This window comes from Mustela lutreola, chromosome 2, assembly GCF_030435805.1.
Source record: "Mustela lutreola isolate mMusLut2 chromosome 2, mMusLut2.pri, whole genome shotgun sequence".
Classification (NCBI taxonomy): domain Eukaryota; kingdom Metazoa; phylum Chordata; class Mammalia; order Carnivora; family Mustelidae; genus Mustela; species Mustela lutreola.
In genome coordinates, this window is record NC_081291.1 from 130276017 (window position 1) to 130290982 (window position 14966).

The following is a 14966-nucleotide window of genomic DNA, read 5'->3' on the forward strand; positions in this document are numbered from 1 at the left end:
CATTCTACCACCCAGTAAGTTATACAACCAGAACATGTGACCCATCTAGGACTGGTTTCTCATGAGAAACCTCACTCACAGACCTTCAAGCAAGAACTACCTCACAAAGTTTTAAGGAGTAAATTTTCAAAACATGAAGTGACAAGCACAATAAACCACTTAAGTATGTATTACACGTGAACCGAAAAAGACTTCCTTCTTAAAGATTTGATTGCTAGAAATTTTCTTAAATTCCATTAAATTGCTTAAAATTCACATAAAATTGGAAGAAATACACCAAAACACTGAAGTAAATCCTGCAAAAAGGTAACACAGACAAAAGGTGGGGGGGAAATCTCACATCTTCCCCCCAAAAAAATTATTCAAATTAGTAATTTCTGAGACAATAAAGGACTACATCCAGATGAAGAATGGTTTCCTTTTTACCCAAACCCCAGCACATTCAGTTTAAGTAAATTCACATCTTCTTTTTAACCTTTATCTTGGTTCTCAGATGTTCTTTTCTCACGAACATAGAGCAGAAATATCAGGCAAAGTAGTTTATCCCAAAAATGCTTATGTCAGGGGCGCCTGGGTGGCTCAGTGGGTTAAAGCCTCTGCCTTCCGGCTCAGGTCATGATCCCAGGGTCCTGGGATTGAGCCCCACATCGGGCTCTCTGGGCTCTCTGCTCAGCAGGGAGCCTGCTTCCCTTCCTCTCTCCCTCTGCCTGCCTCTCTGCCTACTTGTGATCTCTGTCAGATAAATAAATAAAATCTTAAAAAAAAAAAAATGCTTAAGTAAGAGCAATGAAGACTGGAGCAAGGACAGGCGGCAAATAATGTGGTCACCTATGGACAGGTAAGGGTAGAGCCCCTAATTAGCTTAAGGCAAGATATCATAAATATCAAAAGGGCATTCCACATTTAGAGAATTTCCAAGCACAAGCCTCAGCGTGGGACCAATCCAGCTGTGAGCAAGTCCAGCAGTTTGAGAAGTGGCTTGAAGTCAATCCTGCTTCAAAATCAGTCAATAAATGCACATGAATAATATAAACTTATCTAGGAGCCACAGGCAAGGAACTCCAAAGCGCTGACCCTTTGGAAGCAGCAAGTAGCAAACTCTCCTAAATTAGAGTCTAAAATTACCTTCTTGAGCTTCAGAAGCAAATCGCAGTTTTAAAACTAAACTGTAACTAAATTTCCCTCAAAACGTTAAAGGTACTATAATAAAGCACTCAACACCAAATCTAGCCCAAGCTCTAATATTGCTGTGAATAAGCTTCAGTCATTTAATACGCCTCATTCATTTCTTCTGTGAAGTAGAAAAGGCAGAGATTATTTCAAGAAATAAAACTAATAGTGGAAAATTAGATTCTTAAGATGAAACATGGCCAATCTTTTGTTGTAGGAATCAAATAAAATTATATATGTAAAGGCTCAAGAACAATGTTTGCCACGTTGTAAGTATTAAACAGTGCTAGCAGTATATTGGTTTTAATCAAGTAGAAAAATATATATAAAAATCAGATCAACAAACTGGATATTTAATAACCCGTATCTTGTTTTACCCAGACATTCAAACTCTTAGAATGAAAATCTTAAATACCAAATAATGTGGTGGATACATAATGTTTAAGATCTCTTTGTTGACAGGTTTTTACATTAATATTTAGTTAAAATAATCTTTTTATTCTAGCTGTCAGTTTTTTTAAGTTATTTCTTTAAAGAAAAAAACCTTGCTTACTAGAACCACAAATTCTTCAGATAAATCTGCCTTAACCATTTATTTTCAATACCAAATAGCCAGATATAGAAACAATGTCAGAAATCCGAGATCTACCTTTGAATAATGCTGTTTGAAGCCCACAACCAGAATTGTTTTGGCTAGCTATTATACCATTTGCAAATGGAAATAACACCAAAGTGTAAATTATCTTGAGTCTTAGGACAACAACAGATCTAGTCATCAAAAAGCAGGATGTGTGAAAAAGAAAGAGAACATGACTTGAGAAAGAAGCCCTAATCCTCCACTCCCTGGCTATATAATCTTGGGAAAGCCACTTGATCTCTGAGCCTCATTCTATTTATCTGTAGAATGGGAATAATCCTAATTCTTACAACAGGTTGTTCAATTCTTCCAAATGAGCACACACGGAGGAGAGCATTTTATAGCTTAAAATGTGTAATACAAACATTATGCATTACATAGATCAGTATTTTTTGTTATTGTTGCATTAGCAGCAACAGTGTCTTAATGCACAGGTTAAGTAATAGTCTAAATTTGGAATTGATTTCAAAGTAAACCACTGCCATTATTCAAAATTACTATTTAAAAAAGCAAAAACAAAACTTGCCTTGGATTGAGTTCTCTTTCCATTTCTCATGCTAAATTTCTCCTTCATTTCTTCTAAAATTATCTTCAGTTTCTTTTCTTCAGGTGTCCCTAAGTATTTCTGGTTTACATGAAGATAGCAATGCCATTTGGCTGACTCAAAGCCCCAGTGGCAAGTCCTTTTGTCAGGTGATCTGTGAGAATGCATCACAAAAGTCTGGGGCGCAAACATTCCACAGCACTCCAGACACTGAATACAGGGAGCATCGGGCTGAACATAAAACTGGGGTGCAAATAGACCCTGACATTTGCCCAAGCATTCGTGTTCCACTTCAAAGGCACTGCCAGTTTCCTTTAACTGGGCCAATGAGTTTTTAGCAGGAAGTACACTACCATTTTGAGGAAAAGTGCGTGGCCGCAATAAAGCATTACATAGTCTTTGTGCATCAGTTAATGTGATCAGCCCACAGGATGGGGCATTGAATGGAAGTATTCCCAGGACCTTTAAGATATGAAGCTGGTCTGAAGTACACCGTGAACAATAGATGTACAATTCATCACACACTGTATTTATTTGCTGGAGTGAAAATTCTCGGAGTACCGAATTTAAGACTTGGGGCAAACAGAGTCTCTTTTCTCCTCCAACCTGAAAGCAAGAAATAGACTCTCCTTCCAACACAGTCTGGGTGAGTTCTGTGGAGCTATCAGAAGGGATGAGCAGTGGGCCAGGAAGAACCTGAGGAGATGGAAGAGGCAGAAATACAGTAGGTGACATGCTTTCTTGGGAATATCGAGCAGAAAATGCTGCTGGTCCACCCAGGGAGCTCTGACTACTTAAATGGAATTGCGCCAAAGTGTGTTTCAAACTGGGATTTAAATGTAAAGGTTCAGGCACAGAGGCACAGGTTCGCTTGACATGTTCCCCATCAGTTTCCATTGGCACTTCATAGTCATCCAAGTGTTCCTTCTTTACTGCTGGCATCTTGTTGATCATCATTTTCCCATTTGCGTGGATGTCTGTCATCATTTTTTTCACTGGAGGGCCGCCATCATCTCCCATCCCATTCAGTTTTTTATTTGTGCCCTGAACCAAGGAAAAATTTGTCTGTAGGTTTGCCATGGCTAAAAACTGTTGTGTTAAATAAATAAGTCTGAAATTTGCATTGTTCTTTAATCACTCATTTGAAGAGAGAAAAGCAATGCATATCAATACTTATGGCAATTACTCTCATAGAAATTTAAATTTTCAAAGAGAAATCTCCCTAAATTACTCAATAGATTTTGCAACTTTTATTTTGTTCTGCTTCTACTCTAGTATAATTTCACTGCCAGTGCTATAAACTTTCTTCTTTTGTCTCTAATAATAATATAATAGTGAGGCACACATCTGAGGAAGCCTGTTTTCGTAATTCTTCAAATATACATTAAAATAAACTTATCAATTCTCTCAGTTCAAGAAGTCCAGAATCAATGCAATGGTTTGGTTTGGTTTTAAGCAAAACATGTGAAAAGCTTATGTGATTACTTGTGTCATAAACCGTAGACACAAACACAGATCAAAATGTCACATCCAAATTTAGGTTTTGGCACCAAGGACACCAAAAAAGGGGGAAAAAAGGTATCTTCTCTAAAAGTGATGATCTTGTTGGTCTGTGTTAACAAACTGAAGGCTTGTATAAATCCTTGCACCAGTAAGAAGAGCTTCTGACTCCACTTGAACTTCTACAGTTAAAAAATGATACCTAAAGAAAAACTGCCTGGGGAATCTTCATGGATTACTGTTCATTCTTCTTTTAATTAATCTAGAAGAGAGCGGGGTGGGGGAGAGTTACATTTGAATTTGCTCCAGAAGCTGAAGGGTTGGTTTGAAACTAGTTTCTTAATCTTATACCCAGTTCAATTTTACCAAAGGTGACACTTGAGCAATTTCTTCAAATCTAACACCAGTTAGATAGAAGAACTTCATTTAAACAGGAAAGCAATTTGGAGAATGAGTAATGGGGGCAATAATATCCCTCGAAAGAAAAAGGGCTACCTCAACTGAGAACAGGGAGAACCTTAAGTAGATCATCTCACCCAAAATTCAGTACCAGAGGCTTTCTCAGTTATGCCATTTTAATGATAATAATCCCTTACTACATCTCTTAATATAAAACAATATATACCAGTTTCATCCCCCCAAAAAAATCAGATACAAGTTAACATATCTACCATATGAAACTAAGTTACAATTTTAAGTGCATTAATTCACCTAGTCGGTGTACGCTATTTTTCTGGAATGACTGTAGGCAAAAATTAACTTTCCCTTTAAAAGGTGGGTGAAGTGGCTTAATGGAAGCCAAAAGCTAGACTCCACTCCTGGGAATCTCCATCCTTAACAAGACTAATCCCGGGGAAAAAACACAAGGCAGACAGACCTCACAAAGAATGCAAATGGAGGAAGAAGGAAAAAGAAAAGATTCTTCTTCCACTTCCTTCTTTTCCGAAAGAAATTCGATAAATAGAAATTTTTGCCTCCCGAACTCCCAGCAATCTACCTTAAAATATACCCTTAGGGCTACGGACCAAGGCCACCAGCCAATGTTCTGACTTTCGCCCACCACAGGAACACCTCAGCGAACGAAGGCTGAGAAAGAGGGCAGGAGGCATGACCTACAGTGGGGGAGCCCCCAACCCTGAAATCCTCGGCCCACGCAAATCCACCCACCCATCACAAACTCGAGGGGGAGGACGGAGTGGTGGGGGGATATGGGACGCTTAGGCTGTGCAAGGGGGGGTGTGGGAAGTGGAGGAAGAGGAGTCCCCCAACCCCCACCCACAGCCTCGGGACAACCCCAAGTGCCCTCCAACACTGTCCCACTGCGGGGGCCGCGGGGAGGACTGTGGAAATCCCCCGCGTACCCTCTCCCCGGGAAGTTCTCGGGTGTTACCCCAGCACCCCTACGGCTGCACCTCCCCCGCCTGCCCGGGGCCAGAAGGGAGAAGGGTCTGCGAACGGGTGGGGCGACAAGTCGGGATCCTCGCGCCGCAGGCAGCCGACAGACGCCGGGGGCATCCCCGAGGAGTGCAGACAGGCGGCTGGGAGAGGGTGGGGGAGTGACGGGCGTCCGGGTCTCCGGGGTCCCGACGGCTCCGGTCAAGTGCAGCGCCCTTCCTGTGTCCGCGCCCAACGCCTGGGGTTAGCGAAGCACGAGCCGCCCTGGGACACCCGCCCTGCGCCCCCTGTGGCCCCGACCCCACCCGGGACCCGCGCATCCGGACCCCTGACTCCGGCCTCCGTGCCGGGAGTAGCTCGACGAGCTTTGTTAACTCCCCACTACCCCGAGCACCGCCGTCGGGCTCCCCCGAGGCCGCGCGCCCCTTGCCTCCCGCCGCGCCCGCCGCGCCCGCCGCGTCCTCACCGCGAGCCGGGGCCGCACCTGTGCTAGCCGCCGCCGCTCGCCCGCTCCCTTCGGCTGTGCCGGCGCCGCTCCGAACCCCACACACATCGCTACACACAGCCCTCTGACGTCACCGAGCCCTCGGCCCGCCCACGTCACTGCGGAGACACACGGCTTCCCGCAGACGCCGCCGCCGTCTCCGGCCGCCCGGGGGAGAGAGAGGGCGGCGGGGAGGGGGAGGGGTGGGGAACGGAGCCAGCGGCGGCACCGCGCGCGCGGTCCCGCCGGCGTCGCCGCCGCCACCGCCTCTCGGCTCCCAGCTCCTCGGGGACGCGCGCGCCGTCTGGCCTATTGTGGCTCCTCAGGGCTCCCAACTCGCCCCGTCGCCTCGCGCGCGCGCCCCTCCCCCCAGGCGCGCTCCCGGCGCTCCCGGCGCTCCTAGCCCCGCGCGCCGTCTGGGCGGCTGGCGCACGGCGCTGTCTGCGGTGCACCCGGCGCAGACAGGATGTTCCCTCCCCGCCCCACCCCCACCGCCACCCTCCCTCCTTCCTTCCTCGAGTCGCCCAGCCGGCTGTCTGGGGCCGCCACCGCCCCGCCCCCGCCCCACCCGCTGCTCTGTGGTGACGGGCCAGACCCGGGGGCGCCCTGGCCGCTCGGCTGCCGCGCGACAGGGAGAGAGGGGGCAGGGCGGCCGCGCGGTGCACTGTGCGCGACCCCAGCTGCCAGCAGGGCGGAGGTAGGGCCCGCCCGGCAGAGCGCCGCCGCCCGAGGTCAGGCACGGGCGACCCTCCCCCCGCGAGGCCGCAGCTGGGCCGCCCCGCCCCGGAGGCAGCCGGGTGGCGGCCGCCCAGCAGCGCCCCGGGTGTGGGCCCTGCTCCCCGGGGCGCGCCGGGGCTGCCCCCCGCCCCCGCGGGGCCTCCAGCCAGCGAGCCGCCCTGCCAGCTGCCTACGCTCCGCCCCACCTCGGCGGCCCCCGCCTCGTTCAGGCGGCCTCCGCCCAGACGCCTTCACCGGGCTGACCTCCATCCGCCATCCGGCCGGGCTAGAGGGCTGGCCAAAGTTCCGGCAAAACCGAGAGAGAACATTTCTGTCCCTACTTCTCAGCCTCCCTCCTCTCCCCTCCCCACTAGGCTTCTCCCTCGGTTTCAAAACTGAGCTAGAAATTACAGGTTTCTACAGTGTTTACTGAGGGCTTATTATTTGGTTTTTGTTTTAGAAGGGAACACGAAATGAGATGAGGAAAGGTACGACCTAGGAGCTTTTGGCTTTGACCATCGGGCGAGCAGTGTGGTCTTCCTTGTTAGCGTTCCCAGGATAGCCAATTAGCATATTAAACTCTACCGAGTTGCTCCGTCATATTTCGAAACACCAAGAAATCCCCTTTTCTCCACCCCACCGCAAGATCAGGAACCGAAATAGTTCACCGACTTGCACTGCACAGAATTCAAAGGACTCGAGCTTCGCCCCTGGTTGGTTTTTTTTTTTCTTCTTCTTCTTTTTTTTTTTTTTTTTCTTTTTTCCCTTTTCGCTCCTTTTCGTCCAGTGTCTCCTGGCTTTACTGCTTCGAGGTCGCTCCTACGGGGTCCGCATTTGGAGCTAACCGACTGGGAATAGTCCTGTGCTCATAGATTTTTTTTCCCCTCTTTTCCTCCCAGAAGGCCTACCAGAGGCTCACAAACCTCTCATTCGCCCCACTCCCACGTTCCCTTCCTTACGCCCCCCAACGCCGTGCTCCCGGGTCGTGCCCCCTCGCCCACCCCCCACCTTCCCCTCCTTCTTGACTGCCTCCTTTGCTGAACATGAATAATTCCGCAGCACTTCCCATCTGTTATTGCCATAGAGACAGAAGCTCGGCAAAGATAATGATGTTCTGTGCAGAGCCAGTGGGGGGAGAACAGCATCTGTGAGTCTGGGGGATAGATTTTCTAACCGCGAGAATATTTAGAAGGCCGGCTGCAGATCCAATGTGGAAGACTGGACAGTCCTGGGACTTGGCATCCGGGCAACTCGTGGCACCTGGCTCGTGTCTCTGGAGAAGAAACAGTTTTGGGGAACCAAAATGACAATTTTTTAAAAAAGTGATTCTAAACTGCAATTAATGACAAATGTTTAGTAGTCGTTCGATCAGCCATAAAAACAAATACTTGCTAGCATGACCAAAGGCCTAAGGACCAAAATAAACTGGACAGTAAATAGACTTTTGAGAAATCGAACGCATTATCCCCTCCACTGTTCTTTTGATTTGTTTTCCCCAGGAATCTGTTTTTTGAGGGAAGGATCTTTTGTGCCTGTTATTTTATGTACAATAGTTTGAGAAATAGTGACAGGCAAATGTAGCTAGAGCCAATCAAGCTTTGAGGGCATTTTTTTTTTCATTATTCATCAAAGTACAAAACGTACCAAATTAAAATTCACTTTACCCTTGAATTCCCAAGGTCTCAGCCTCAAAGGTACAGGTTTGAACACAAGTGAAACTAAACAGGGTATATTTACACAGTTCTGATGCAGCTGAGGAGGCTCTTCCTAAGCCACATTTTTGCAGGCTTACTTAAAGATTTTCAGGAATTATCAGCAAAATTGTATAATATGAAAAAAACACACAGAAGCAGATAATAATGGTTCTTTATCTCAGAATTAAGTAGACACAGAGAATACAATCCTTAGAAAAAATACGCACTGTAAGGTAATGAATATTATAATTCCCATATACTGATGGTCTTCATCAGTGTTGAAAAGTCACCGCAAGTATTGGTTAGTAAATAGCTAGTAGATAGGTTTCAATTGCCTCCTACCTCATCCTGCTCACTGCCAGTAGGAACTAAGCAAGACCACTGTGAGAATGTGTGCCTGTGTGCATATAGTGTGTGCAAATGATTGGAGGGAGGAGCCGCCTACCCGTTGTCTCATCTTCCACTAAGCAGTCCAGCTAGAAGATCCAAACTAATTGCTACTAGATGGTCTAGAGTTTCTTCTTCATTCGTTATGACCCTCTGGTAATAAGAGAAACCAAGAATTCAAAGACTAGTTCTGACCTGTGACCTGATACATGATTTGGTGCAAATGCCTTCCTCTTGTCTCCATGTACCCATCTATTGATAATGACCTACCAATATTAATTACGAAGAATATGAAAATGGAAAGGACAGGGTAAAGTGCAAACACTCATTGTAAATTAATTTTATTTTCATGAAGGAGGGGGAAGAAACATCAGATAAACGTTAATAACGGAGCACAAAAACACTGGCTTGTGTTTTTGTTTACACCCCTTTGTGCTCTTTTCCAAGGAAGAAAAACCAGTTGTAGCTTGATGGTTCTAGTGCCTCTTCTCCCGTCTCCCTTGATCTTCAACAAAAAAAAACTTGTTTGACATATTTTCTAGCAGCAAATCAGATGCTACAAGGTCCTTCAGTTTCACAAAAGAATCTCAACTATTTCCTTTTCAACCTTATTTTTTTCTGTAGCTTTTCATTTATTTCTACTTGTCCGAATTATGATGGTTCTGATCCTCTTTAACTTCCTCACAGCCCTCTCATCTTTTTCCTACCTATCCCCTCTCCCCTACTCTCCTGCCCCTACCCCCACCCCCCAGTGCACTTTAAGCCCCATATTAGTTTAATGCTACTGTCCCTGCTGGTGCAAAAATCCTTCCCCTCATTGACTAGGCTTTTTCTTCTTTTTTTTTTTTTTTTAAAGATTTTATTTATTTATTTGTCAGAGATAGAGGGAGAGTGAGAGGGAGAGAGAGCGCGAGTGAGTACAGGCAGACAGAGTGGCAGGCAGAGGCAGAGGGAGAAGCAGACTCCCTGCAGAGCAAGGAGCCCGATATGGGACTCCATCCCAGGATGCTGGGATCATGACCTGAGCCGAAGGCAGCTGCTTAACCAACTGAGCCACCCAGGCGTCCCTAGGCTTTCTCTTCTTATCTGCCAAATCAATACTATGCCTACAAGATCCTAATCCCCATTTTCATGTCTTAAATAAGATAAGAATAGATGTTTAAAAATTATTAACCTCCTTTTCCTGAATAGTGTCATGCAGCACTTTTTTTTTTTTTTTCTGGATTTTAACTTGGGCTCTGTGAAACTGGAAGGGAAATATGAAGAAGAAATCAAAAAGGAATAGCCAGAAAGGGTAAAAGAGAAAAAGATCATGTTAGAAGAGTTTGAATTTTTAGCGTATAAATTGCAATGAACCCTAAAATCAATGTAATGGACACATGGAAAGTGTATTTCATTGTGAATTCTAGGAATTTCATGAGTGTTTAGAAAGTGTGGCAAAGTTTGACTTACTGCAAATCAGAGACCTTTTCTCTTTTTCAGGGAAAAAAGTCATAATTAGCCCTGTGATATTGCCAAGCTAAGATTTGAAAACTGCGTAGTGCTAGGACTGTAAGTAGTTCAAAATGCTTCACATTTTCCTATGAAACACAGACAAGAAATTCCCTTTTTAACAAAAGAGAAGTTGAGGCAGAGTTTAGGTTACAAGCCTAACCACTAGGCTGATAAGTGGCAGAACAGAGGTTAGTAGGACATGCATTTGACCCACCATCACTGGCGTTTCCATTCTTCATTTCCTCACTCTTCTTGGTTCTCAGTCCCACATGCTGTAAAGGCTGTCAAATTGGCCAAAAAAATCCAAATATTGAAATTTACAGGTAGGTGCATTGTACCAAGCTTCAGAGAATATTTATCATCACCCACAATAATACTGTTCCTTCCTATGGAGTAATGCTCTGTGATAGTCTACTCTCTATTCTGAATCTTTGAATTTCAATTAGCTACTAATACATGCAGCCTACAGTTTAGGAAACAATGCATTAAAGAATAATAGCCAGTGTTAACATTTATATAGTATTTACTATTGCTAGGCTCTGTTCTAAGCATTTTAAGTATAACTCATTTAATCCTCAAAACAACCCAATAAAAGAGTGGCTATTATTACCCCATTTTACAGATGAAGAAACTAGCACAGAGTTATGCTCAAAATCATACAGCTAGGTACATCCTTCCTCTTCAAATTATGAAAAATATTATCTACATGATTTTCAAATCTGAGTTCTATGTAAGACCAATCTGGAGGTAAGAAATAGGATTAAGGTTTATGTTATATGATTTGAAGGTCACAGAAGATTCTATCGTCCCCACTGCCTTTCTGACATAGTGTTTGAGATTCCCATAATATATTATTTTCACTAATATTCAGGTTAAAGTGCAAATGTATTACATAGAAGGGAATAAACATTATTATTATTATTAGTCTCTATTATTATATAATTATTAATCTCACAACACTGTCTCAAGTTAGGTAATATTACCCCTACTTATCAGATGAGAAAACTGATATTCTGGGTTTAGGTTATATCTTTGCTCTGTTTTGCCATCTATATCAGATTTATTGGTCACACAGCAGAATCCTATTATAATGCCACACAAGATAAGGAAACTTTGATTAGAGGAGGACATAGAAATAGAAAGTATTCATGTATAGCTCAGGAAGGGAAAGCGCAGGTAAAGAACCAAAGCAGGGAGTTCTGGGCCACCAAATGGTAGACTGAGAATTTAGTAGCTTCGCATAGGGTTGGCTGCCCAGCTATGCGTCTTTTCCTGGCTCCTATCCCACTTCCTCAACCACGTGGCTTCTTCAACTACGAATGACCTTCCCTGCAAACCTAACCAACTGGACCCAGAATAGACACCTGAGCCAAGCTAGACCAATGAGCACCTTCCCAGAGGGGTTTGGAATGAGCACTAAGAGAGTTTAGCCCCAGCCTGGCTGGTGTACTGAATGGAGAAAATATAACCTCCAAAACTTTTGGTGGTCCTGCTGCCATATCGTGAGTGGAAAAGCAGTGTAAGCCATCTGCCAGAAGAAACCCAAATGAGGCAGGTGTAAAGAGGAGAGTGGATAGAGTGCTGATAAGACTCAAGGTTTAGGCTCCAGTGTGTTCCCATGCTGAGCTATACTCCTGTCCTTGGATGCTCCTGCAACCCTGAGCTGAATCCACTCTTAAGCTTGAGCTAGTCTGAGTCCTCGCAACCTAGAGTCAGAAAGAAGTGGAAGAATGGGGTAGTGGCAGAAAAACCTGTCTGCTTCCGTTTTACACAGCTCTGGACTTAGTGTTAACTACTAAATCTCACTAGACTTAGATTCACCAAGAAAACAAAAAACCAAACAACAACAAAATATCTATTAGAACACCCCATCTGGGACTCCTGGGTAGCTCAGTGGGTTTAAGTGTCTGCCTTGGGCTCTGGTCATGATCTCAGGTGCCTTGAATGGAGCCCCGTGCCTGGCTCCCCACTCAGCGGGGAGACTGCTTTCCCCTCAGCCTCTGCTGCTTCCCCTGCTTGTGTGCTCTCTCTCTCTCTATGATAAATAACTAAATAAGTAAATCTTTTTAAAGAAAGAGGGGGATAAAAAAAACTTTAAAAAATGGGGAAGGAAGGGGGAAAGCGGAGAAAAGCAAAAACACTATGAAGACATAAAATGGTTCTCTGGGGCCTCCATTGGTTAAGAGTGTGACTCTTGGGACACCTGGGTGGCTCAGTCATTGGGCCTCTGCCTTCAGGTCAGGTCATGCTTCCGGGGTCCTGGGATGGAGTCCTGCATGGAGCTTCCTGCTAGGCTGGAAGACTACTTCTTCTCCCACTCCCCCTGCTTCCGTTCCCTCTCTCGTTGTCTCTCTCTCTGTCAAATAAATAAATAAAATCTTAAAAAAAAAAAAAAAAAGCATGTGGCTCTTGGTTTCAGCTTAGGTCATGATCTTCCAGTCCTGGGATTGAGCCTATATTGGGCCCAGTGCAGAGTCCGCTTCAGATTCTTTATCCCTCTTCCTCCCCCTCCCCCTGTGCTTCTCCCCACTCTCTCTCTCTAATAAATAAAATCTTTTAAAAAATAAAGAACAAACATAAACATAAAAAATAAAATAAAATAAATGGTTTTCTGATCAGAATAAAATTTACCTGACGGCAGGAGCGCTGGTCTGGCTCAGTCCATAAAACATGTGATTCTTGATTTTTAGTGTTGTGACTTTGAGCCCCACATTAGGTGCAGAAATAACTTAAAAAATAAAATCCTCAAAAAAAAAAAAATCTTCACCTGATTGCATTAACAAGCCTACAAAATAGAGATATCCTTCAGAAGGCATAACTGGTCAGGAAGATTAGCAAGGCTCTCTCAATTGTGGAGATGAATGAATGCATCAGCCTTGAGGTATCCAGAGAACAAATTGTGTTCCTTATTCTGAAGCAAACTTCTGATTATACTTGAGCTTCCCAAACCACTGGTATGTGGAGAAGTCCATGTCAGTGTAAATGTCCAGTTCCTTTCTGACTATAAACAAATGCCTGCTATGCTGATTGTGCGCACCAGATGTTGTGAGTTTGGTTCAAGGGAACCGGCTCACAGACCAGAGTCAATCTTATTTGTTGACAAAATCAAGCAGCTGAACCTTCGAAGCCAAGAACCAAGTTCTAATTAACCCAGATAATGCCAAAAGGTCTATCCCTAGGAGGAGGCAGCCAAATGGCCTCCCCACACAATCCTGACGTGTCCCAGAGACTTGTCCTCGAAATATTAATTCCTAAAGTAGAATCAGGAGAAACACCAGAGCTCCTCAGTGGATTCTGGGATGGGCCAATAAGAACAGGAGAACCAGAGAGATTAGGAATGGAAGACTGTGAAACACATGAGTTAATCAAAAAGGATGGATAGTGGGGCACCTGGGTGGCTCAGTAGTTAAGCATCCACTTTTGGCTCAGGTCTCCGACCCAGGGTCCTGGGGTCAAGCCCTGCATCAGGCTCCCAGCTCTACGGGAAGCCTGCTTCTCCCTCTCCTGCTCCCCCAGCTTGTGTTCCCTCTCTCTCCTCTCTCTGTGTCAAATAAATACATAAGAGCTTTATTTTTTTTTAAAGATTTTATTTATTTATTTAACAGAGATCACAAGTAGAGAGGCAGGCGGGGGGGCGGGGGGGAGCAGGCTGAGCAGAGAGCCTGATGAGGGGCTTGATTCGAGGACCCTGAGATCATGACATGAGATGAAGGCAGAGGCTTAACCCACTGAGCCACCCAGGCGCCCCTACTTAAAAGTTAAAAAAAAAAAAAAAAAAAGGATGTATATAGTAAGAGAAAGCAAGGGCCAGCAGCATTCTTGTTAGGGAGGTACTGGGTTTGAAACAGAGTTCAAGTTCTTCTTTAAGATACATTCAGATCTGGGGTGCCTGGTTGGCTCAGTCAGTGGAGTGGGCGAATCTTGATCTTGGGGTTGCAAGTTTAAGCTCCACATTTGGTGTGGAGATTACTTAGCAAATGAAATCCTTAAAAAAAATTTTTTTATAGGAAAATTTTTTTAAATATAAAATTTTTACTTTTTTTTTCCTCTCACCCAAAAAGTACCCATTAAGTCCCCAAAGAATTTTTGTCAAAGTGGGGTTTGCCAAGCACCTGCACCAGAGTCATCTGAGGAACTCATTAAAGATCTAGACTCTTGGGCCCCAGAAATACCAAATTAGAATCTCAGGGGTTGGAACGCGGCAATCAGCAATTTCAATAAACATCCAGGCATGTCCCTGCCTTCTCAATTCTGAGAAGCTCTCCACCCAGGGAAGTATAAAGGAAAAGTAGAAGGGAGAATTCTTCTACCTGAACAACTCTGGCAGCAGAATCAGTCAGAGCGGCCATAGGGGCAGACAAGGCAGAATACCAAGGCAGCATTCCCAGAGACAACACCCACGCCCACTTTCCAGACTCTGTCAGGGGTACGCCCACACTGAAAGCAGGTTTGGCTTTGTGTGTGTGTGTTTTGATCTATTACAAAATTTGCAAAATTAAGTGAAAAAGAACACCTGGAATGTTATTTTTTCTATCCTCTGGATGCTAGCCTCCCCTATGGCAGCCAAGGGGCCCTCACCTTTTCTTGAAGAAAAAAAATTCTAGGGCACCTGGGTGGCTCAGTGGGTTAAGCCACTTCCTTCAGCTCAGGTCATGATTTCAGGGTCCTGGAATCGAATCCCACATTGGGCTCTCTGTTCAGCAGGGAGCCTGCTTCCCTCTCTCTCTCTCTGCCTGCCTCTCTGTCTACTTGTGATCTCTGTCTGTCAAATAAACAAATAAAATCTTTGAAAGAAAAAAAATTCTAGAGATATGACTGTTTCCCAAAACATAACATTAAAAATCTTTCATCACAGTTTCACAGAAGCATGAGAAAGAGAGCAAAGTGGTAAGGCTTCACCGTTTTTGTGAGCTGATTGCAGAAGTAAAACTTTTATTTCTTTCA

The 14966-nt window shown here is 44.7% G+C and overlaps 1 protein-coding gene and 1 long non-coding RNA gene across 5 annotated transcripts in view; both read right to left on the minus strand.

Annotated features, from left to right (window-relative positions):
* Positions 1 to 6134, minus strand: part of SKIL (SKI like proto-oncogene) — a 28756-nt gene extending 22622 nt beyond the window's left edge. Inside the window, exons 1-2 of one of the 4 annotated variants that reach the window (XM_059163497.1) lie at positions 5731 to 6134; positions 2334 to 4113 (exon numbers count right to left, since the gene is read on the minus strand). In XM_059163497.1, the coding sequence (XP_059019480.1) occupies positions 2334 to 3431 (1098 nt within the window). In that variant the 5' untranslated portion in view covers positions 3432 to 4113; positions 5731 to 6134. Of the gene's footprint in view, positions 1 to 2333; positions 4114 to 4848; positions 5185 to 5712 lie in introns of those variants that run through there. The other 3 variants (XM_059163494.1, XM_059163495.1, XM_059163496.1) reach the window with 3 other exon arrangements.
* Positions 6135 to 7468: 1334 nt separating this feature from the next.
* LOC131824876 (uncharacterized) lies at positions 7469 to 12922 on the minus strand. The gene is made up of 3 exons (XR_009351016.1): positions 12654 to 12922; positions 10237 to 10303; positions 7469 to 7720 (listed from the first exon to the last, which is right to left on the minus strand). It is a non-coding gene; the product is annotated as an uncharacterized LOC131824876 (long non-coding RNA).
* Positions 12923 to 14966: the final 2044 nt, after the last annotated feature.